We start from the raw sequence: 22,890 nt of genomic DNA on the forward strand, positions 1-22,890 counted from the left end.
TAACGTCTCTCAACTTTTTAGGGGTAATATTTTCTGAAACAATATTTCTTGTTTATAATAAAAATTAATAATGTAACGTAATTAATGGGTGTTAGTGCATGTTACTAAGGTACTAAATTTGGTATGCTGTACAATGAAGTCATTTTATTAAAGTAAATCTTAATTTGCGTTAGATGGAATATGATGTAAAAATTGCACGACGCGCCCTATTTGGTCGTCCCTATTTAATCTATACCCATATTTTTAAAATTATTTAACTTATACCCTAATTTTTACAACTTTAGGCCCCTCCTTCTTTCTGCTACCTGTGCGCTCCTTTCTTCTTCATTTCTTTTCCTCTTCCGCAAATGAAACTCTCATGTTTTGCCTGGCTCTAGGATCTTTCTTATGTGGTCTTGTGCTTACTGATAAACTAAGAAAGTATTTAATTGATGATTCTTGAGATTTAGCAAATATGTGGCATGAAAAAACTTCTCATCTTTTTTCACAAGAAAACACATGAGTCCTGAAAGAATAGCCGCTGTAATCACTTTCATCGCCTCCAAAGTTTTCCTTCTCCAACTGTCTCTGACTCGATAGTTTGAATGCAGTGCACCTTCCCACCTTCCCACCTTGCTCTTGGGTAGACTCGAACTCACAACCTCTTGGTTGGAAGTGGATGTTGCTTACCATCAGAACAACCCCTCTTGATGAACATAAATGGTATAATTTATGAAATTTTTCAAGCTACTGCTACAAACTTAATAAGATCACATCAGGTTTAGGGATAGCTTCTTTGAGGCAGTAGACCTATAACGAGTTTGTGACTTTAAATACAGTCCATAAATCAGTTGAAGTTCAGCAAATATAGAACAAAACTTCAGCTAAAACATGTTGAAGTTCAGCAAATAGAGAACAAAACTTCAGCTAGTAGAATGCTTAAGTTCAACAATTACAAACAAAAACTTCAGCCAATACTAAGTTTACGCGAAAAACTTTAGCTAAAACATGCTGAAGTTCAACAAATAGAGAACAAAACTTCAGCTAGTAGAATGCTTAAGTTCGGCAATTACAAACAACTTCAGGCCCGTCTACTAGAATGCTGAAGTTTGCGTGATTGTCTTTGCTACCAGGGGCGGATTTAGGGGGCGCAGGGGGGTTCACCCGAACCCCCTTCGCCGAAAAAATACACTGTATATATAAGGCAAAATCTGTTTTTTACCTCTATATATTAGTTTTGAACCCCCTTAACACAATCCAAAAGTGTAGTTTAGTGGTCAAAGGGGTTCAAAATCTACATAAGGTCATGAGTTCAATTCCCACTAGATACAATTTTTTTTTGAACCCCCTTCGTGGAGATCCTGCCTCCGCCACTGTTTGCTACTTCAGGCCCGTATGCCTGAAGTTTACGCGAAAAGTGGGTACGCTTGCAATTTTTTTTGTAAAGTGGGTATAAGTTAAAACGTGACCCAAAAAACAAATATAGATGCAAATCCCCGAATATGATGGGTTTAAGTACTTGGCTATCGAAAAAAGTAGAATTTTCTATCGCAAAATATTTCCTTAATTATAAAAAGTTCAGATAAATTGGTTACATGTCGAATGAATTCACTAGCGTAAGGTTAACACTTCACTGTCATACATAAAAAAGGTGAACTCTGTACAAACAATAAATAATTGAGAAAATGAAAGTGGTAAACAAGAGAAGTGTTATTATCTTTTATTAATTTCAACATAGATATATACAGTATATTTACAAAGTTTTCTTGATATATACTCGTGAACCCCATTATAATTTGCCTCAAACTTATTATTGGCATGGGAGTAATTCCAATTAACTATTGCTACTACATACTAGCTATATACAATTTCATTTTTCATTTTTTGTGTATGGTTGATCCAAGACTTTATCTTTGGACCCTTCCGCGAATATTAAAGGCAGCACAGTGCACAAAGCATCTTGTATTCACATAGAGTTCGGAAAAAGACCGCATTAAAAGGAGCGTGATGAAGACAGTCTACCCCAATGCAAGCATTAATAACTGCTTCTATGGTTTGAACTCGTAACCTATAGACAGCCAACCCATTCGAGAATATATTCTACAAATATTGTACAATATAAACAAAATCTAACTATTTAATACGTACTCTAGGCATGATACCTTAGTAAACAATTAAACAAGCATGTAAAAAGATCACTATGTTGTAAAGTCTAGCTAGATTTTCTTAGTATGTTCTTTCTTTACTCCCGTTGATTTTTCATCTGAGAAAATCTGCAGGGACTAAGACATGCTTCAATGGAGCGATATAGATGGTAAGAATTCATATAGCCGATCCTGACTTGCTTGGGATTGACGCATAGTTATAAATATTGTTGTAAAATTTGCAGCCAGGGGGCGAAGCTAGAGTGTTGGGAGCGGGTTCAGCCAAATACAGTAGCTTTGGTTCGAACTATGTATTTCTCTTAAAAAGTTCATAGAATATGTATAAACTATTAATTTAGAACCCAATAATTTAAAACGATTAGAATTTCGAACTCATAAACTTAAAATTCTGGCTCCGCCTTTATCAACAAGAGGAGCAATATCGATATACAGGTTGGTACTTAGCAGCGTATCATCATCACTAAAGGTGTCAAGAACAAGCAGAGTTTCATCAGTAATGCAAGAAGAGTTTTCATTTGTGGAGAAAGATGAAGATATTGATGAGTTCTCTAGTTCTAAAGAGGTGGCCGATGTGGGGTTCATCCCATGATTTAAGGTATTGATAAAGACTTCTAAGTCTTTTTCTTTGAAATTGGCAGCCACCACAATTCTTGAATTGTCAAGGGAAAAAAATGTCAAGATTAGTAGGCATAGCAGATCTGCAGGTGAGAAAATGTCAAATTAGTAGGCGTAAGAGAGTGAGGCTCTGCCTATAAAAGGAGAGCTTCATCTCTCATCTCGACACACTAATCTCAGAAGAAAAATATATCTGAGAGTTAGAAAGAAAGAGTGAGGTTTCACAGACAGGGTATAAGAAAATAGTCTGTGAGAAAAATAGAGAGTGGGTGATATTGTAGTGAGGTGAGAATATTAAAAGAGGGTTATTTCTTTTGAGTGTTGTAGTGGCCTTTTGAGTATTTTACTCGGACCTATAAAGTGTAAAATTCCTTGATATAGTGATATCAGTTGCTCTTCTCAGGGCCGTGGTTTTTTCCCTTATTCAAAAGGGTTTTCCACATAAAAATCTTGGTGTCATTGTTACTTTTTTATTCTTGTTAATTACCGTATCTCGGTGCTACGTTCTTATTCCGCTTTTATTATCGTGAATATTATTTTTGTAGTGGGTTTATTCCCAACAACTGGTATCAGAGCACATGTTCTGCTCGTTCACTGAAATACTATTCACTGTCAGTAATACTATATTCGGTGAAAAATAAAAATGTCTGGAGTAAAGTACGAGGTAGCAAAATTCAACGGAGATAACGGTTTCTCAACATGGTAAAGAAGAATGAGGGATCTGCTTATTCAACAAGGATTACACAAGGTACTAGATGTTGATGCCAAAAAGTCTGATACCATGAAAGCTGAGGATTGGGCTGACTTGGTTGAAAGAGCTGCTAGTGCAATCAGGTTGCACTTATCAGATGATGTGGTAAATAACATCATTGATGAAGACACTGCACGTGGAATTTGGACAAGGTTGGAAAGCCTATACATGTCCAAAACGCTGACAAATAAATTGTACCTGAAGAAGCAGTTATACGCCCTACACATGAGTGAAGGTACGAATTTTTTGTCACATTTAAATGTGTTTAACGGACTAATCACACAGCTTGCCAACCTCGGAGTGAAAATCGAGGAAGAAGATAAAGCCATCTTGCTATTGAACTCGTTGCCATCTTCGTACGATAATTTGGCAACAACCATCCTGCACGGTAAGACTACTATTGAGTTGAAAGATGTCACATCGGCTCTTCTACTCAATGAGAAGATGAGAAAGAAGCCTGAAAATCAAGGACAGACTCTCATCACAGAAGGTAGAGGCAGGAGTTATCAAAGGAGTTCGAGCAACTATGGTAGATCCGGAGCTCGTGGGAAGTCAAAGAACCGATCCAAATCAAGAGCCAAAAATTGCTACAACTGTGATTAACCAGGTCACTTCAAAAGAGATTGCCCAAATCCAAGGAAGGGCAAAGGTGAAACCAGTGGCCAGAAGAATGACGACAACACAGTCGCCATGGTGCAAAACAATGATAATGTTGTCCTCTTTATAAATGAGGACGAGGAATGCATGCACCTGTCAGGTCCAATGTCGGAATGGGTGGTTGACACAGCGGCATCTTACTATGCCACACCGGTAAGAGATCTTTTTTGCAGATATGTAACAGGTGATTTCGGCACAGTGAGAAAGGGTAACACAAGTTACTCAAAGATTGCAGGGATTGGTGATATTTGTATCAAGACAAATGTCGGATGCACATTGGTTCTAAAGGATGTGCGGCATGTACTTGATTTGCGGATAAACTTGATATGGGGAATTGCTTTAGACCGAGATGGATACATTTTGCAAATCAAAAGTGGAGACTCACTAAGGGATCATTGGTGATTGCAAAGGGAGTTGCTCGTGGCACGTTGTACAGGACAAATGCAGAAATATGCCAAGGTGAATTGAACGCGGCACAAGATGAGATTTCTGTAGATTTGTGGCACAAAAGAATGGGTCATATGAGCGAGAAGGGATTGCAGATTCTTGCCAAGAAATCACTCATTTCTTATGCCAAAGGTACAACGGTAAAACCTTGTGACTACTGTTTATTTGGTAAGCAGCATAGAGTCTCATTTCAGACATCGTCTGAAAGAAAATTGAATATACTTGATTTAGTATATTCTGATGTTTGCGGCCCAATGGAAATTGAATCAATGGGCGGTAACAAATATTTTGTTACTTTTATTGATGATGCTTCACGAAAATTATGGGTTTATATTTTGAAAACCAAAGATCAGGTGTTTCAAGTTTTCCAGAAGTTTCATGCTCTAGTAGAAAGGGAGACGGGTCGAAAGCTAAAGCGTCTCCGAAGTGACAATGGAGGTGAGTACACTTCAAGGGAATTTGAAGAGTATTGTTCAAGTCATGGGATCAGACATGAAAAGACAGTTCCTGGAACCCCACAGCACAATGGCGTAGCCGAGAGGATGAACCGCACCATTGTGGAGAAGGTGAGAAGCATGCTCAGAATGGCTAAACTGCCTAAGTCATTCTGGGGTGAAGCAGTTCAGACAGCCTGTTACCTGATCAATAGGAGTCCATCAGTTCCGTTGGCGTTTGAAATCCCAGAGAGAGTTTGGACCAACAAGGAGGTGTCCTACTCGCATCTGAAGGTGTTCGGTTGCAGAGCTTTTGCACATGTACCAAAAGAGCAGAGAACAAAGCTGGATGATAAATCTGTTCCCTGCATATTTATCGGATATGGAGATGAAGAGTTCGGGTACAGACTGTGGGATCCTGTAAAGAAGAAGGTCATCAGAAGCAGAGATGTAGTCTTCCGAGAAAGTGAAGTTGGAACTGCTGCTGATATGTCAGAAAAGGCGAAGAATGGTATAATTCCTAACTTTGTTACTATTCCTTCTACTTCTAACAATCCCACAAGTGCAGAAAGTACGACCGACGAGGTTGCCGAGCAGGGGGAGCAACCTGGTGAGGTTATTGAGCAGGGGGAGCAACTTGATGAAGGTGTCGAGGAAGTGGAGCACCCCACTCAGGGAGAAGAACAACCTCAACCTCTGAGGAGATCAGAGAGGCCAAGGGTAGAGTCACGCAGGTACCCTTCCACAGAGTATGTCCTCATCAGTGATGAGGGGGAGCCAGAAAGTCTTAAGGAGGTGTTGTCCCATCCAGAAAAGAACCAGTGGATGAAAGCTATGCAAGAAGAGATGGAATCTCTACAGAAAAATGGCACATACAAGCTGGTTGAACTTCCAAAGGGTAAAAGACCACTCAAATGCAAATGGGTCTTTAAACTCAAGAAAGATGGAAATGGCAAGCTGGTCAGATACAAAGCTCGATTGGTGGTTAAAGGCTTCGAACAAAAGAAAGGTATTGATTTTGACGAAATTTTCTCACCTGTTGTCAAAATGACTTCTATTCGAACAATTTTGAGCTTAGCAGCTAGCCTAGATCTTGAAGTGGAGCAGTTGGATGTGAAAACTGCATTTCTTCATGGAGATTTGGAAGAGGAGATTTATATGGAGCAGCCAGAAGGATTTGAAGTAGCTGGAAAGAAACATATGGTGTGCAAATTGAATAAGAGTCTTTATGGATTGAAGCATGCACCAAGGCAGTGGTACATGAAGTTTGACCCATTCATGAAAAGTCAAGCATACCTAAAGATCTATTCTGATTCATGTGTATACTTCAAAAGATTTTTTGAGAATAACTTCATTATATTGTTGTTGTATGTGGATGACATGTTAATTGTAGGAAAAGACAAGGGGTTGATCGCAAAGTTGAAGAAAGATTTGTCCAAGTCATTTGATATGAAGGACTTGGACCCAACACAACAAATTCTAGGGATGAAGATAGTTCGAGAAAGAACAAGTAGAAAGTTGTGGCAATCTTAGGAGAAGTACATTGAACGTGTACTAGAACGCTACAACATGAAGAATGATAAGCTAGTCAGCACACCTCTTGCTAGTCATCTAAAGTTGAGCAAAAAGATGTGTCCTACAACAGAAGAGACGAATGGGAACATGGCTAGAGTTCCTTATTCTTCAGCAGTCGGAAGCTTGATGTATGCAATGGGGGAGCTATATCATGGCAGTCGAGGTTGCAGAAGTGTGTCGCACTCTCTACAACTGAAGCGGAGTATATTGCCACTACTGAAGCTGGCAAAGAGATGGTATGGCTCAAACAGTTCCTTCAAGAGCTTGGATTGCATCAGAAGGAGTATGTCATCTATTGTGACAGTCAAAGTGCAATAGACCTGAGCAAAAATATCATGTATCATGCAAGGACGAAGCATATCGACGTGAGATATCATTGGATTCGAGAAAGGATAGAGGATGAGTCTATGCAGGTAAAGAAGATCCATATAAGTGAGAATCCTTCGGATATGCTGATCAAAGTGGTACCAAGAGACAAGTTTGAGCTATGCAAAGAACTTGTCGGCATACACTCAAACTAGAACCTCCGGTGTTACCTCCTTCAGGTGAATGGGACTGGAGGGGGAGATTTGTGGGGTCCATCCCATGATTTAAGGTATTGATAAAGACTTCTAAGTCTTTTTCTTTGAAATTGGAAGGCACCGCAATTCTTGAATTGTCAAGGGAAAAAAATGTCAAGATTGGTAGGCATAGCAGATCTGCATGAGAGAAAATGTCAAATGTAGTAGGCGTAAGAGAGTGAGGCTCTGCCTATAAAAGGAGAGCTTCAGCTCTCATCTCGACAAACCAATCTCAGAAGAAAAATATATCTGAGAGTTAGAAAGAAAGAGTGAGGTTTCACAGACAGGGTATAAGAAAATAGTCTGTGAGAAGAATAGAGAGTGGGTGATATTGTAGTGAGGTGGGAATATAAAAAAAGGGTTATTTCTTTTGAGTGTTGTAGTGGCCTTTTGAGTATTTTACTCGGACCTACAAAGTGTAAAATTCCTTGCTATAGTGATATCAGTTGCTCTTCTCAGGGCCGTGGTTTTTTTCCCTTATTCAAAAGGGTTTTCCACGTAAAAATCTTGGTGTCGTTGTTACTTTTTTATTCTTGTTAATTACCGTATCTCGGTGCTACGTTCTTATTCCGCTTTTATTATCGTGAATATTATTTTTGTTGCGGGTTTATTCCCAACAGCCGAGGCTGTGACATTTGTACTTTCTGCTATGACATGTGTACTCTGTGCTGTGATATTTGTACTCCTCTGGTACTACATGGACCTGCTGATGACCATTAGTTTTATCTTGATCACTTGGCTTTGTTTCGTTATTTAGTGCGTATTAATTCTTAGAAAGTAAACCTTGATTTTTTTTTTTTTTTTGTTTCAAATAAGGTGAAATTAGTGCAAAAATGTAACTCATAAGACATAATTTTCCTTAATCTTAAAGGGAAAATTAGGACCAATGTATAGTAGTGTAATTTAATTAAGAGCAATTCATCTACGTTATGTTTTTATGTTCATTAATTAATATAATCCCCTTTAATGCAAGAAAAGCCCCACCAATATGGCTTAAGCATCATCTTAATTCTCAAAGCGATTGATTAGCTAACAAACCAATGAGTGTAAATCTTAATCTCCCTATTTATTGGATTTCTGATATCTAAAAAAGTATAACTAAAGAATACTATTATGATATCATTTGTATGTATTGCAGACATCATTAAACCGAATTAATCACACGCATGGGCTAATCTAGCTACTTAATTAGGCATTAATACAATGGATTGGCATTCATTATCTTCGACTTCAACCATATATATATATATATATATATATATTTTAGAATTCACTCACTTAACTTAATCCTTTGTGTCTAAATTATGGATCCGCCACCGCTTGCGAGATTAGTTGATCTTTGCACTTAAAGAGCGTTAAAGTAGAGTTCAGAATAGAGTAAGGTATGAAAAGATTTTTAGAAATTCAACTCCGTAATTAGTGGCTTAATGACGAGACAATCATAAAAAATTAGATATTCTATTGACAGATGGATTAAGTTATATGTTGGTCAGTTGGTGCTTGAAAATTGTTCCTTTTGTCTCTGAAGAAACTCCTGTCCAAATTTTGGTAAATGAAATTACCGTGTTGCTGATGAGATAGCAAGTACCTTATAAAATTAGTTGAGATACGCACAAGCTAGCTCGAATACCACGATTATTAAAAGAAAATCATAGGAAGAAACTTGCAAATGTCCGAAGCTTATAGTTTCAACTTTCAACCATTACAGTAGCACGCACTTTGCGTAAATACAGGATATTTCGAGCACCTGACTCCCCTATTCTAAGTCCATTTTTTCAAGTTAGTCATGATTTTTTCTGTCTCCCTAGAGGTATATCTTTTATCTTCATAAATTTTTTTGGGTTTGGCTATAGCGTCTCTTTTGTAACAGATCTTGAAATATTTCGAGAGGTTAATTTTAGAATCTTGAATCACTATCGACTCTTTTCACTTGAGTTATACTACTTGGCTCAAAAATGAAAATTCTTTAAGATCGTGGTGGAGCCAAGAATTCTAACAAGGGATTAAACATTTTATATATGTATGAAAATATTTAATTCTACCGTAGGAGTAGGGGTGTCAAATGGGCGGGTTGGGTCAATTTTGGGCGGGTTAAAATGGGTTGAATCAATAATTTGACCCGCCCAAAAGTTATTTGGGCTAAAATGGGTTGGGTCAAGATGGGTTAAAATTCGGGTCATAACCCAACCCGCCCAACTCTTATTAAACTTTAATTAATATGTGTTATTTTCTTATAAATTGTATAATTACTAAATAAAGCTTTTTTGCTTTTGTTATGGTCATATTTAAAATATTAAACAAAAAATAAAATTATTTCTAAGATATTTTGACAAACTTGTTCATGGATCAATTTGGGCTAAAAATTAGCCCAACTTTAATTGGGTTGAGATGAGTTGGATCAAGATGGGCTAAGTTCAATAAATGGGCGGGTCAATAACCAACCCAACCTTGGACGGATCATTTGGGCTTGGGCCAAATTTGACAGCCCTACGTAGGAGCATAAGTCATAACAAAAAAAAATGTAAGGTCACTAGCAGGTAGTTGCTTACGAATTTTTGGTAAATAGTGTTCTAAATTTTGTTAAGTGTTAGATGGTGAGCCTTTATCTACTCTTAGAATTTGGTAGTCAAAGAAAGTACACTATTTACCAAGTTTTGGTGGACAGAATTACCAGGTAATTTTTTTTGAATTGGTAACTATTGTATATATTATAAAAATCAGTACATAGGTTGCACTGAAAACCAAATTACATAGAGAGAATTTATAGATATTCTAATTTGAGACCTAGCAGGATCCTAGTATGTCTATGATTGTCAATGTATCTTCTGTGTACATCTGTTTGCACCAAAAACAAAATAGAAGAATACAATTGAGTTTGATCTTCTGTAGTGAATTGCTTCTATCTTCAAAACATCTAGTATTCCTTTCCCTCCAGACTGTCCACCAAATACATGCCGGAACAGTCCTCCATCTATCTCTGCTAATTGCTTCAGCTCCAGCTTCTTCCCAGCTATAAATGACATCTTTAATCATGTATGGCATTGACCATGAAATACCCCTAAGACTAATAAAGATTTTCCATAGTTGGTCTGTAATCTTGCAGTGTAGAAACAAATGGTTGACAGTTTCTGCATTTTCCCCACACAGAAAACATCTTGAACTCAGAGAAATTCCCATTTTTATGAGATTATCCTGGGTTAAAACCGCCTCCTTTGCTAGTAGCCAAGTGAAGCAGGCTACCTTGTATGGAATCTTTGTTTTCCATATATGTTTCCAAGGCCATGTGTCTACCTGTTGATTATCATGATTCAAAATCTTATATACATCCTTCACTCGGTAAATCCCTTTGTTGTGCCTCTTCCACCATAGTGAATCCAAACCTTCCTGTAGTCCTGTAAATGCTTCCAGCTCTTTGTAGAGGTCAGTTAATCTTGTTATCTCCCAGTCATTCAGCTGTCTTCTTAGAGCTATTTCCCATCCTTGACAACTCCTCATATCAGCGACTGTCTTATGCTGGTTTTGTGCTAAACCGAACATATCTGGGTATCTTTCCTTTAAGCTTCCCATTCCTAGCCAGTTATCATTCCAAAATGATGTGTTCCTTCCGTTGTTCACTCTTATGGAGGAGTGATTCTTCATTATTGGCCAAAGATCTCTGATGGATTTCCACACACTTACTCCATATGATGTACTGACTTTTTTTGACACCCAGTTGTTTTCTTCACCATACTTTGCTTTGATCACTTTGGCCCATAAAGATTGGGGTTCTTTAGAGTACTTCCATAACCATTTAATTCTAAGAGCCTTGCTTTGGTTCTTCAAATTCCTTATCCCTAATCCACCTTGTTTTTTATCCATTGTTAGTGTCTTCCAATTGACTAAATGGAAGACCTTTTTTCTCCTTATTGCCTTGCCAGAGGAATGTTCTTCGGAGTTTGTCCAATCTCTGTAAAATGCCTGCTGGAATTGGGAACAAAGACATCATGTAAGTAGGTAGAGAGTCTAATACTGAGTTGATTAGAACTAGCCTACCCCCCAATGATAGGTACTGCGATTTCCATCTTGACAACTTCTTCTCACACTTTTCTATGACTGAATTCCAGATTTCTTTTGATTTGGATCTTGCACCAAGAGGCATCCCAAGGTAAACAGTTGGTAGGGACCCAACTTCTCCTCCCAATATCTGAGTCAGTTGCCCCATGTTGTTAACTTCATTAATGGGAAAAATATTGCTCTTTCTCCAGTTAATGTGTAATCCTGATACTCCTTCAAATAAAACCAAAATGATCCTTAAGAATCTAAGTTGGTCTTTTTCAGCATCACAGAAGACTAGAGTATCATCAGCATATTGGAGATGTGTGATCTCTAGATTGTTAGCCCCACTCCTGTTTACCTCAAAACCTTTAACCCATCCACTGACTTTAGCTGTTTTGATCATGTTGTTCAATCCTTCCATGGCTATGATGAATAGAAAGGGAGATAACGGATCACCTTGTCTGAGACCTCTGTGTGAGTGAAAATAACCTTTAGGACTTCCATTTATAAGAATGGAGAATTTCACAGTAGATATGCAAAATTTCATCCATCTAATCCATTTTTGCCCAAAACCCATTTGTTCTAACATTCTTAGTAGGAAGCTCCAGTTCACATGATCATAGGCCTTCTCGATATCCAATTTGCATAAGATTCCAGGTTCTTTCTTTTTTATTCTTGAATCCACAGCTTCATTGGCAATCATCACTGCATCAATTATTTGTCTTCCTTTGATGAACGCCATTTGTTGAGCATCAACAAGTTTCCCAACCACCCTCTTAAGTCTTTCAGTTAAGACTTTTGAGAGTAGTTTGTAGAAGCTCCCTATCAGACTGATCGGTCTGAAATCTCTCAATTCTTTCGCACTTGTCTTCTTTGGAATCAATGCTATATATGTTGCATTGAAGCTTTTCTCAAACATCTCCTGTGAATGGAAGTTGTTAAAAGCCGCCATGATATCTTCCTTCAAAATGTCCCAACACTTTCTGAAAAAACCCATTGTGTATCCATCTGGACCTGGAGCCTTGTCACTTGCACACGTCTTCAGACTGCTCAGCACTTCTTGTTCCTCAAAGTTACTCTGTAAAGACTCCCTTTCCGATTCAGAAATGCTTGGACTATTTTCGAAATTGACTGTTGGTCTCCACTGTTCAGGTTCTGTGTATAGCTCCTTGTAGAATTCAATAATCTCGTTCTCTATTCTTTCTGGATCCTCGATTACTTCATGTCGAATCATTATTTGGTCAATGTTGTTGTTTCTCTTGCGTGCATTTGCAGTCCGATGGAAAAATTTTGTATTCCTATCCCCTTCTTTGAGCCACAAAGCTCTTGATTTTTGTCTCCATGCAAATTCTTCATTCTTGAGTTGCACCTCAATCTCCATTAGAGTGGCTGCTTTCCTGACTGATTCCTCCTCTGTCAACGCTCTTAGTTGTTGCGTTGTCTCAAAATCTGCTAGTTGACTTAGCAATTTTGATTTCTGCAGTCCCAAATTGCCTTCGTAACTTCTGCTCTATCCTTTTAGCTTGCCCTTGAGAGCCTTTAACTTGCAAGCTAAAATGTAATCAGGTATTCCTGAGAATTCAAAAGATCCCCACCACTCTCTAATTCTGTCCTCAAAACCTTCCACATTCAGCCACCAATTTTCAAACTTAAAGTATGATTTAGCTTGTTCCCACGCACCACAGTCTAGAGCCACAGGTGAATGGTCCGAAATCAGCCTTTGTTGGATAGTTTGCTTGATGTTTCTGAGCCTTACATCCCATTCTTCTGAAATGAGAAATCTATCAATTCTTGAAGCCGCTGTATGATTGTCCCCTTTGAACCAAGTGTAGTTTCCTCCTTCAAGTCGAAGATCTATCAGCTCCATATCTTCTATAAAATCCGAAAACTCCACCATCGCTCTGGACCTCCTTGAGCATTCCCGTTTTTTAGAAGGGTACCTTGTAACGTTAAAATCGCCACAAACCGCCCAAGGACCTTCCATCAATCCCCTCACTGCACCAATTTCACTCCATACTTTTTTCCTTTCTATTCTACAATTTGGAGCATACACTCCTGTTATGTGACATTGAAAATTCTGTAGAAGAGCGTCAAACTTGCACGTCAAAGTGTATGCACCAGTCTGTAACACCTCCCCTTTCCATACTCTGCAATCCCATAACATCAAAATCCCCCATCTCGTGCCGCTAGCTTCTAAACTTGCATACCTAACCCATCTACCACCCCATATTTGCCTGACTATTTCCTCGATATCCCCCTCGACTTTTGTTTCTTGCATGCAAATAATGTCTGCCCTCCAATTCTGCACTTGACTTTTTATTATCTCCCTTTTCTTCTTATCATTTAGACCCCTTACATTCCAGGAAATTACTTTGATCCTCATATAGAAATAATTGATAGATCTCTTCCCCTACTCCTTTTCCCGTCACTCTTGAATTTGACATCGAAAGAAGTCAAACCTTTTAATTCCAGTGATCCTTTGAATCTTTGTTTCTTCACCTCCAACTCTGTCTCCACCCTTCTAACCTGTCTGCAGCTGTCAATTTGCATTAACAATTCCAGTGCTTCTTCTTCATGTCCTTGGAAATCTACTCCAAACATTTTCCCCAATTTGATCATATTTTGATGGACCCATATTGTTGCATCCATGTCTTTATCCAATAATGGATTGTGTTGCTGAACTGCTAAAGGATTCACCTCCTCAATTTCCCACTCTTAAATAGGGCTAAATTGCTTTAGATGTTCCAAAGTACTTCCCACGTGATCATCCCCCATCTTTGAGTTTATGCTTTGCTCCACTTCCTTCTGTTCCAATCTTGCTAAATCTACTCCACCTTCTGGTTGACTGCAACTGGTAATTGTTTCCTTTTGCATACTTTCACGATTCACATTAAGGGTTTGATCCCCTGGAGGTGACTCTTTTGCCCCCGATTGAGAAGGTCCTCCCATTTCCTCGATATAAGGCTTCAGCCCAGTATCATCAGAGATCTCACACGAGAGGTCATTAAAAATGACTTGTGCAGCCATATCGGGGTCATATAGGATTTCAGCTTGACTTTTGACACTTTACTGCTTTGATTCATCGAAGTTGAACCTTGTGTAAATTGTCCACTTGCTTTTCCTTTACCAGTGTTTACCTCATACCGTGTCTTTCTTTCAGCCCAGATTGGGATGAAGAATTTGGTACCGTCTTTTTCAATCCCCACCTCATTGGGAGTCTTTCTGCCATCACCAACAATTTTGATTCTCGCCCACTTAAGATAGTTTTTGAGATCAGTTTCTTCTTCTGTAGCTAACCAACCCCCACAGAGATCTCCTATTTCTTTGAAGATCTTTTGTGACCATAGATGTAAAGAAATCCCCATGGCTCTAATCCAGCATGTTTCCTCAATTTGTGAGTTTGGAATGCAACCGGCTGTATGATTCCACCAATCCAGATGAAGCTTGTATTTTTTCCATCTCCATTCTCCTTGCACAATCTGCTCTGCCATGAATCTGTTTGGAAATTCAAAAAGAAACATGCTTCCTGTCATTTCATATATGTTTACTCCGTATGCTTTGTTCCATGAAGCACTAGCCCATCGCCTTATATCTGCTAAAGTGGGTCTCTCATTGATTTCTTTCCCTAAAGACCCGATAATGCATCTTTTTAGTAGGCATGTATCCTCTCCTCCAGTAGGTTCCAAAACAGTGATATCGCCATTGTTCGTGCTGACCCTTGCCTCTCGAAGAGTATTGGATTGCCACTTACTCTCCTTAACTGCTTGGGCATAAGGGAAATTTTTCACAGTATTTCTGGGTGGTACTATGGGATTCAACTTGGTGGATATGAATCTCTCTATCTTAGCTGCTATGTCATTCCAGCCAGAATTCAAAGTTAACTCTGGGATTATAATCACTGACCTCCCTTCTCTCTTCAGTGACAGAATACTCATATATCTTCCATGGGCGTTAAATTTCCTAGTACAGAAATATTCTGTCATTTGCTCCTTGTACTTCCATCTCTTCACTAGATTGTTTTGATCTGTCGACGCTTCTTTAAGTGCAAAGCATATCCATTCCATTGCCTTTCTACCCATGGATGATCTTCTCATCATGTTGCGGCTTCTCTCCACCCATTCAAACCAAGTATCTTTGTTGGAGTTCCATCTGGTGATGTCAAAAGATTTGAATCCTGCATTGAAGTATATCCTGTTGTCTCCCATATTGTACTAAACAGCTGCTCAGGTTATGGAATTTTAGGGGTTGTTTGGAAGTTATCACCGTGAGCTATAAAGCTTGAAAAAAAGAACAGAAAAACCAGAATTCTGGACAGAGAGAGATTCCCCGCCACCGGAAAAAATAAAAGTTGTCGGAATTCAGAACAAGTTGTATGGATGTGCTCGGAATTTCCCAGCGAGCAAGCTGTCCAAAACAAAAATTTTGAAAAGTGGCCGGGATTGAGCTCACGCGCCGGCGCGTGGTATTTGGCTCGCCGGAAAGTGCCGCGCGTGGCGGCGCGTGAGAGACTGTTTGTCGGAACTGTTTTCAGAGGGTTGGTCGGAATTGAATAAGCATGCTCATGGTGTTTATGGATCCTCAAGATTCCTTGTTCTCAGACTCCTCGGGGAGTGTGCCTGAGAACTCAAGAAAATAGAGAGACAGCTTTTAAGTTTTTATATTACCAGGTAATTTTGTCGATAAGAGATAGCAGACATCCCGTGAAATTAGTTGAGATACGCACAAGCTAGCGCGGATACCAGAAACTTGTGATTTTGAACAGCTTAACAAACGGAATATCTCATTGTTGTTGCAATTGTATGGAATATTTAACCCATGGAAGCTATGGAACAATTAATCATAACCAACTATTACTGCATCAAAAACAATAACAACGCGAAAAAAGAACAAATCTAAACCATATTGCATAAATCCCATTCGGCTTCTGAAAAATAAGGTAGCTGCCGATACCAAGTAATCTATTGAAGTTGATCAACTCAATCGATCAACAGATGCATGACATTTAAATATATACTTGGAGAGACATATTTGGGGCATGACTTAGTGCACCTGCTTGACGATACAAGTTTACAACCAAAGACAGAAAACTCTCACTTTGGTCCAGCAAATTTGTTCATCATCTTTGCAATAATAGGAGCAACTTTGGGATTTGCTTGATGCTTGGCCAGATTAGCGGGGTTCTTCATCACTACAAAACAAACAGCCATGAACAGTCGAGAACAATGAGTTGAATATCCTGAAAGCTCCAGCCATGAATCGTTGTATTTCATTCATAAGCAATAAGATGCATAAGCATCATCTACCCAGCCAACAAGAGTAGAAATTCCACACTATACTAATCTAAAATCACTTTACTCCCTTCCAAGATGACAACTAATATAGCTTACCAACAACAGTTTACCAATCTCCTCTTTCAACACCTCAATGAGCACAGGAACACAAACAGAGATAGACAAGATACATTGCTATGCAACAGTCTGTATATGGAGGGACGCACCCCTACCCATATACTCCCTCCTTCCCAATTTATGTGAAGGTGTTTGATTGGATACGAAGTTTAAGAAATACATAAAGACTTTTGAACCTTGTGGTCTACTACAAATCATAGAAACTTGTGTGGAAAGAAATCCGCTCATTAAGGGTTAAAGGAAAATCTAAAGTTTCTTTTTGATAAGGTAGGAAATTTAAAGTTGGATTGTTACCAAATATAGAAGAAATCATTCTTTTTGGGACTGATAAAAAAGGAAAGTATGTAACACAAATTGGAACGGAGGGAGTAGTTACTTTGATTATCTTCGTAATTAACTCTCATATCCATTTATGGTTACTTTCTTAATTAGTTATCCTTTTGTATAGGAGCTACACGATAGATCATGCAGCCTAGAAGACATATATTAGACCTATCCTTTGATTATCCAGAAACTAGTTTCTAATTCAAGTGCTACCAACTGGCATTAATATATGATTGACATCAAATACATTGCATCCTCCTCTGATGCATGGTAGCGACACAGGAAATTCTCATTGCTAAATCTAATAATTATCCATTGATGTCCAATTGAACAAAAGAGTTCAACGTGGGTAAGCCGAAAAAAGAGTCTGAATAGACTCTCCTAAATGGAGAAGTATAAGAAAATCCTCCATCATACCTTGGAAGAAACGAAAGATACACAAGATAAAAAGTTGCAGAACATAACAATTAAACAGAACCATATAGAGCAACAATTCCTATGCATAAGGTATACAACTCCTTTATAAAATTCTTTCATAGTAAGTAGGAGAACAGGGATCCTGAGAATGGAAATACGGATCCAAGGTATTATATAGTTTATATAATTTAAAGTACAGTGCATGCTCCGATGGCAGAAGCTTCGCTTGTAAAAAAGTATAAGTAATTTTGAAATACTTCAAAATAAGAGGTGCTTAATTGGGAGGTAACACTGTAATATATACTATATAGAAGGTCAGTCAATCACACCAAACTAATAGGATGACATTCTTTGCACTTTAAGGCTTTGGGACATTAATTACAAAACCATGATTATGGATCTTGCACAATTGATAATCTTCTTTTATATATACACGCACGCACACATACACATTATCTAAGAAATCCAAATACTAGAATAAAGAAAATGAATGGATTATGATCAAAGGAAATTACCATCTTGTAGCGCAGCCATGACTTCTGGGTCCTGGAATGCAGCCATTAGTTCAGGGTCCTGCTCAAGTAAAAAACATAAAGATTGTTTTAACTTAATTGATACAAAAAGAAAATGTGACTAGATGACTCCTCAGTTTACATAGTAACGAAAAAACTTTCTGATAACAATCTTCAGCACACTAACTCTACACTTTATTCATCATAATTAATTGGTATAAGCATCACAAGTGAATATATAAAAGTACAGCTACTTACATTCAATATTTTGCTGTAGTCAATATTACCGGGCATTCCTCCAGGCATGCCCCCAGGGGAGCCTCCGGGCATGCCTCCAGGGGAGCCCCCCGGCATACCTCCAGGGAAGCCCCCAGGCATGCCTCCAGGGAATCCTCCGGGCATACCAGGGAAGCCCCCGGGCATGCCACCAGGGAAGCCCCCGGGCATGCCACCAGGGAAGCCCCCGGGCATGCCACCAGCTCTCCTTGATGATGATTCTTCTTGCTTCTTGGCCTTTTCATAAGCAGCCTGAGATATAAATCAGAAGAGGGTTCAGAGAAGTTAAAAAGCCCAATATGTAAGCAAACAAGTAACTGAGGTTTCACCTGAGCTTCAGCCTTTCTTCGTAGTCTCTCACGCTCAATCTTTCTATCTTCTCGTTCTTTACGCAGCCTTTCATACTTCTTGTGGTGCTCTTCAATTTTACGTGCATTAGGCTCAACCTGCGACACAAATATATGCAATTAAATCACTTGACAATTATCATGATGCACACCACAACTAAGAATAAAAAGCTTCGGAACACTAGCATCCATATAATAAGACATTCTATAATTGACATTATATCACTGGACGCAACCTTCTTAAGCACAGCACTTATTTCCTCATCATAGTCTAGCTTGGAGGCCACATGAAGATCTTTGGCTGCTTCACCCCATTGTCCAAGCATGGCTCGTGCAATGCCACGTGATTTATATCCTTTAGCTGAATCTGGGTTGATCTGTAAGAGCAATTAAATGAGAAATAATGCATTAATTAAGATATCATGCACAAAGTTGACCAAACTCTATGCATGTAATGATCCATCTGTTCCCCGAGCATGAAAAGCATATGACAAGTATATGCCTGCTGAGGCCTTCAGGATACTTCCGAATAAAGGCTTTATGAGTAGTAATAATCACTCAATGCGGATATTTGGAATAGACAAAAAATAAAAAAATAAAGACCAGAATCAGATTCTTGGCAAGCAAATCAAGTGGTAAGATCAACCTCTAAGGCTGCAGTTGCATCTCGTATGGCTGCATTTGGTTTCTTCATTTTGATGTATACTGTGGCTGTTAACATCAAAACTTTCACATTGTCACTCAATGAATGCGAATGGATAATGTAATAACATGAAACCAGTAAAAATAATATCCAAGTCGAGAAGCATATGGAAAACTGTACCTCTGGTAGCATACATAATTGCTGAAGTAGGGTTGAGGAGAATTGCCTTTGTCAAAAGTTCACTTGCTTCTTCTAGCTTACCTATCAACAACAAGCAACAAACATGAGTAATGCAATGCCAACTGAATAATACACGCTGAAAGTATGAAGGTCTATAAATCAATCAGCATCACCTTCAGAAATTGCTTCCATGGCCTGAGATTTGGCCTCTTGAGAAGCATCACGGCTTTCCTCAGTAACCTCCACAGAGGGGTCTCCCATCTAGAAGATTAAACTTGAAAAGTTCATTTTACTGGTCAATTTAAACATGAGCCATAGCAAAAAATCAAAAGGCCAATGTCAGTTAGCCAAACCTGTTGTGGCTCATCATTGTCAGGGTCCACAACCTCACTCTCATCAAGTTCAACATCAGATTCAATTATCTCAGGCTCCTCTTCCTCTTCAGCAGTCCCTGTTTTATGAGTCTCATTCTCAAGATCACCCATTTCTTCATCACTCTCATCCACTGCATGAGACTTCTGCACAACAAATAATAGTGCACAACGTTTCAGACAATTGGAGTGCCTAGAAAAGCATTTGTTTTCTTTACACGCACCACAAATTATTTTAGACAATGGATCTAAAAGATCCGCCTTTTTTAGGTCTTAAAGGAAATCAAAATGGATGGATATAGACCCGAGTACAGAAAACCGAAACTCTATCAATTACGTCTCAATTCCAAACTAGTTGAAGCCAGTCATGTGAATCATCTGTATCCATTCTGCTTTGATATTTGTATAGTCATGACATTGTTTTTATACTGGTCGTGAACCTACTTTAACCTCTGGAATTTAAACAGGCTACGTGAAGCTCACGAGAAAATAAATAACTGCTTAGATAAAATAAAGAGTGTAGGTTATCTTTTCAAAATACGTATCTCCACATAGATGCTTTACAGTCAGTCATCTCGTATATCCCTATTTCATGACTTGAACTTGGAAGTCTTATCTTCCCTATTTAAACGAAAATAAGGACATTAAAATTCTTCTCCTTCCCTATTTAAACAAGGAAAAGATTTCATATATCATTTTAACTTCTCTTATTCATCTCCTGCAAATTGTGAAATCCAAACTGGTTTTGAGGATTTAAGTAACCAGACATAGCATGTATATTGCTTTATAACGAACAAATCCTTGATAACCAGTGGCGCACGGTTCAAAACTCGATGGATAATGGATCCACTCCTCTTCCCTTCTCCACTTATATATCAGGCTTTCGCCACAGGGTTCGAACCCGTGACTTATGTCTAAACCACACATCACGTGGTGCTTTCTTACCACTAGACCAAAGCCCGAGGGTTTTGCATATTTACTCTCCTGGTGATTACCAGGCAAAGGCGGATCTACTGTGGCAACATCGGGTTCATCTGAACTCAATACTTTCGACGTGGAGCACAAATTATGTGTAAAAATCTACTAAAATTGCACAATGCTAATAACCTTAAAAATTAAACTCATAGAGCTTAAATCCTAGATCCGCTTCTGTTACAACGGAACCATAAATATATCCAAAAGAACAAAATATATAATGCCATAACATTTACTGATTTAGGGTAAATACCGCTTTGTATTCTCCAGCCGCTGGAGGAATATTACCACCAAGACTGCCACAAAATCAAACAAATATAAATCAAGCTGAGAATCACTCAGAAAACACCACAATAACAGTAATCTTAGTAGTATTAATACATTCATATACTTAAATTTGCTTACGAAATGCCATTTGAAACCCTTATACCAAACAGTAGAGTTATTCCTATGATAATCTAAAGGTCACGAGTTCGAGCCATAAAAATTATCTATATATAATGGATGAAATAAAATACCTTTCAATGTAATCACGGAAAAAGGAAAGAGAAGGATCGGAGAGAAGTGAAGGATCGGACTTGCACTGTTCGACGAATTGCTTCAGTTGATTCAACTTTGTTGCGTCCATAGCTTTTTCGTTACCCTATTTTTTGCTCTTTGAATTTTGATACAAATTGAGAAGAATCGGATAGGAATTTGAGGAATTTGCTACTGACGGCAGCTTCAATTACTGCTACTGCTGTGGTTTACTAGCGGACCTGTGAGGGGTGTTCTAGAAACTTCTACTCGTAGCTATTTTTAGAAACTTCTAAATTTAGATTTTTTATTCGAAAAACTTCACAATAGTTCATTATTTTGGACTTAGATTCAAAATAATCCTACTTCTTTCACATTGTGCACTGATAACCTACATTCTTTGATAAAGTGTGCACTTATGGTCCTAATACCTATTTTAGACCTTTGCTTTTTCTTCGTGTAAACACAATCAAATTCCACAAAGTTTCTTTGTTTATCTTTTCTTTCTTACTAATCGATTTTTATCGACTTTTTTCCTTTTCAATTTTACTGTTTAAATTATTTTTTGAAGTGCAGGTGGATCCTTGATGCCACGGGCGGATTTAGGGGGACGGAACGATGTTCGAATCCCCTTCGCTGGAATGTTATACTATATTGTAAAATGGTTAAGGAAAATAATTATTCACTCATATTAGCCATTAAAAATTGGTTGGACAATGGACTTTTTTAAAAACGGATCAAATATGGATAAAAACCATATTATTCACTTAGAAAATAGATAACCAATGAATAACTAATGAATTTAACTTTTACATTTGTAAAGCCTCAAATTGAGGGTTCTTCAAATTTGGGAAACGAGGAATTCTCTCAAAAGTGATCATATTCAAGAAGTCGTGGATAATATGGATATCCATATTATCTGTCGGTTAACCCATTTTTTATCTGTATTAAATATGGGTCGGGTCGGATAATTTATCCATTTTTTGCATTACCCATTTTCGACCCGCTCATATCCGACCCAACTCGATCCACCTGTTTGCCATCCCTATATACATATAAAGCAATATCTGTTTTGTGCTTTTATATATTATATTTTGAATCCCCTAGCCACGTTGCAAAAGTATAACTCAGTGGTCAAGGGGTTCAAAATTTTGTGAGATTACTGATTCAATTCTCACTAACCATAGTCCCTTTCTTTTTTGAACTCTTTAGTGAAAATCTTGTGCTTGAGGCCGTGAATAGTGTAAGAGGAAAGAATAAATTGAACGTTTAGTTGGATTCAACTAGAGGATCTTGAGATTCACCAAAAAAAAAAAAAAGTCATATCTTTTGGTGTTTGATTACTACAATATACTTTCGAAATATCTTAAAAATATTACTCCATTTTTAATTAACATTACAATCAAGAGGTCGTGAGTTCGAGTCACCCCAAAAGCAAGGTGGGAAGTTCTTGGAGGGAAGGATGCCGAGAGTCTATTTGGAAACAGCCTCTCTACCCCAGGGTAGGGGTAAGGTCTGCGTACATACTACCCTCCCCAGATCCCACTAATGGAACTATACTGGGTTGTTGTTGTTGTTGTTGTTAATTAACATTACATAATACTTTTCCCTTTTCTATAAATTCAAATATTTGAAAATAAATTCAGCCTCTAACCAAATCCATACACCAAGAAGGTAACACTACACACACTATAAATAATGAG

At 38.2% G+C, this 22,890-nt stretch overlaps 2 protein-coding genes across 3 annotated transcripts; both read right to left on the reverse strand.

The window, feature by feature from the left end:
• Window positions 1–12,728: 12,728 nt before the first annotated feature.
• LOC138882612 (uncharacterized) lies at window positions 12,729–13,601 on the reverse strand. The gene has a single exon (XM_070163217.1). It carries the CDS (start codon window positions 13,599–13,601, stop codon window positions 12,729–12,731), a length of 873 nt encoding a protein of 290 aa, XP_070019318.1.
• Window positions 13,602–16,099: 2,498 nt separating this feature from the next.
• Window positions 16,100–21,470, reverse strand: LOC104229745 (FAM10 family protein At4g22670-like). 2 transcript variants are annotated; one of them, XM_009782436.2, is made up of 11 exons: window positions 21,190–21,470; window positions 20,925–20,967; window positions 19,679–19,843; window positions 19,499–19,586; window positions 19,326–19,406; window positions 19,149–19,213; window positions 18,739–18,879; window positions 18,485–18,601; window positions 18,138–18,407; window positions 17,883–17,940; window positions 16,100–16,406 (listed from the first exon to the last, which is right to left on the reverse strand). In XM_009782436.2, exons 1-11 carry the CDS (start codon window positions 21,297–21,299, stop codon window positions 16,309–16,311), a joined length of 1,236 nt encoding a protein of 411 aa, XP_009780738.1. In that variant the 5' UTR covers window positions 21,300–21,470; the 3' UTR covers window positions 16,100–16,308. The 2 variants fall into 2 exon arrangements, with proteins under 2 accessions (XP_009780738.1, XP_009780739.1); XM_009782437.2 differs by having other exon boundaries at window positions 19,679–19,840; window positions 21,190–21,431.
• Window positions 21,471–22,890: the final 1,420 nt, after the last annotated feature.

The sequence above is a fragment of the Nicotiana sylvestris genome, chromosome 12, assembly GCF_000393655.2.
Source record: "Nicotiana sylvestris chromosome 12, ASM39365v2, whole genome shotgun sequence".
Classification (NCBI taxonomy): Eukaryota; Viridiplantae; Streptophyta; class Magnoliopsida; order Solanales; family Solanaceae; genus Nicotiana; species Nicotiana sylvestris.

Excerpts from the sequence above, each read along its gene's own strand:
- LOC138882612 (XM_070163217.1), bottom strand. The coding sequence starts at position 13,601 with ATGAGGATCAAAGTAATTTCCTGGAATGTAAGGGGTCTAAATGATAAG.
- LOC104229745 (XM_009782436.2), bottom strand. The coding sequence starts at position 21,299 with ATGGACGCAACAAAGTTGAATCAACTGAAGCAATTCGTCGAACAGTGC. Across the intron at positions 19,844-20,924 it reads CGGCTGGAGAATACAAAGCG|AAGTCTCATGCAGTGGATGA; the intron begins GTATTTACCCTA and ends TTTGTTGTGCAG. Across the intron at positions 18,602-18,738 it reads TAAGTGCTGTGCTTAAGAAG|GTTGAGCCTAATGCACGTAA; the intron begins GTTGCGTCCAGT and ends TTTGTGTCGCAG.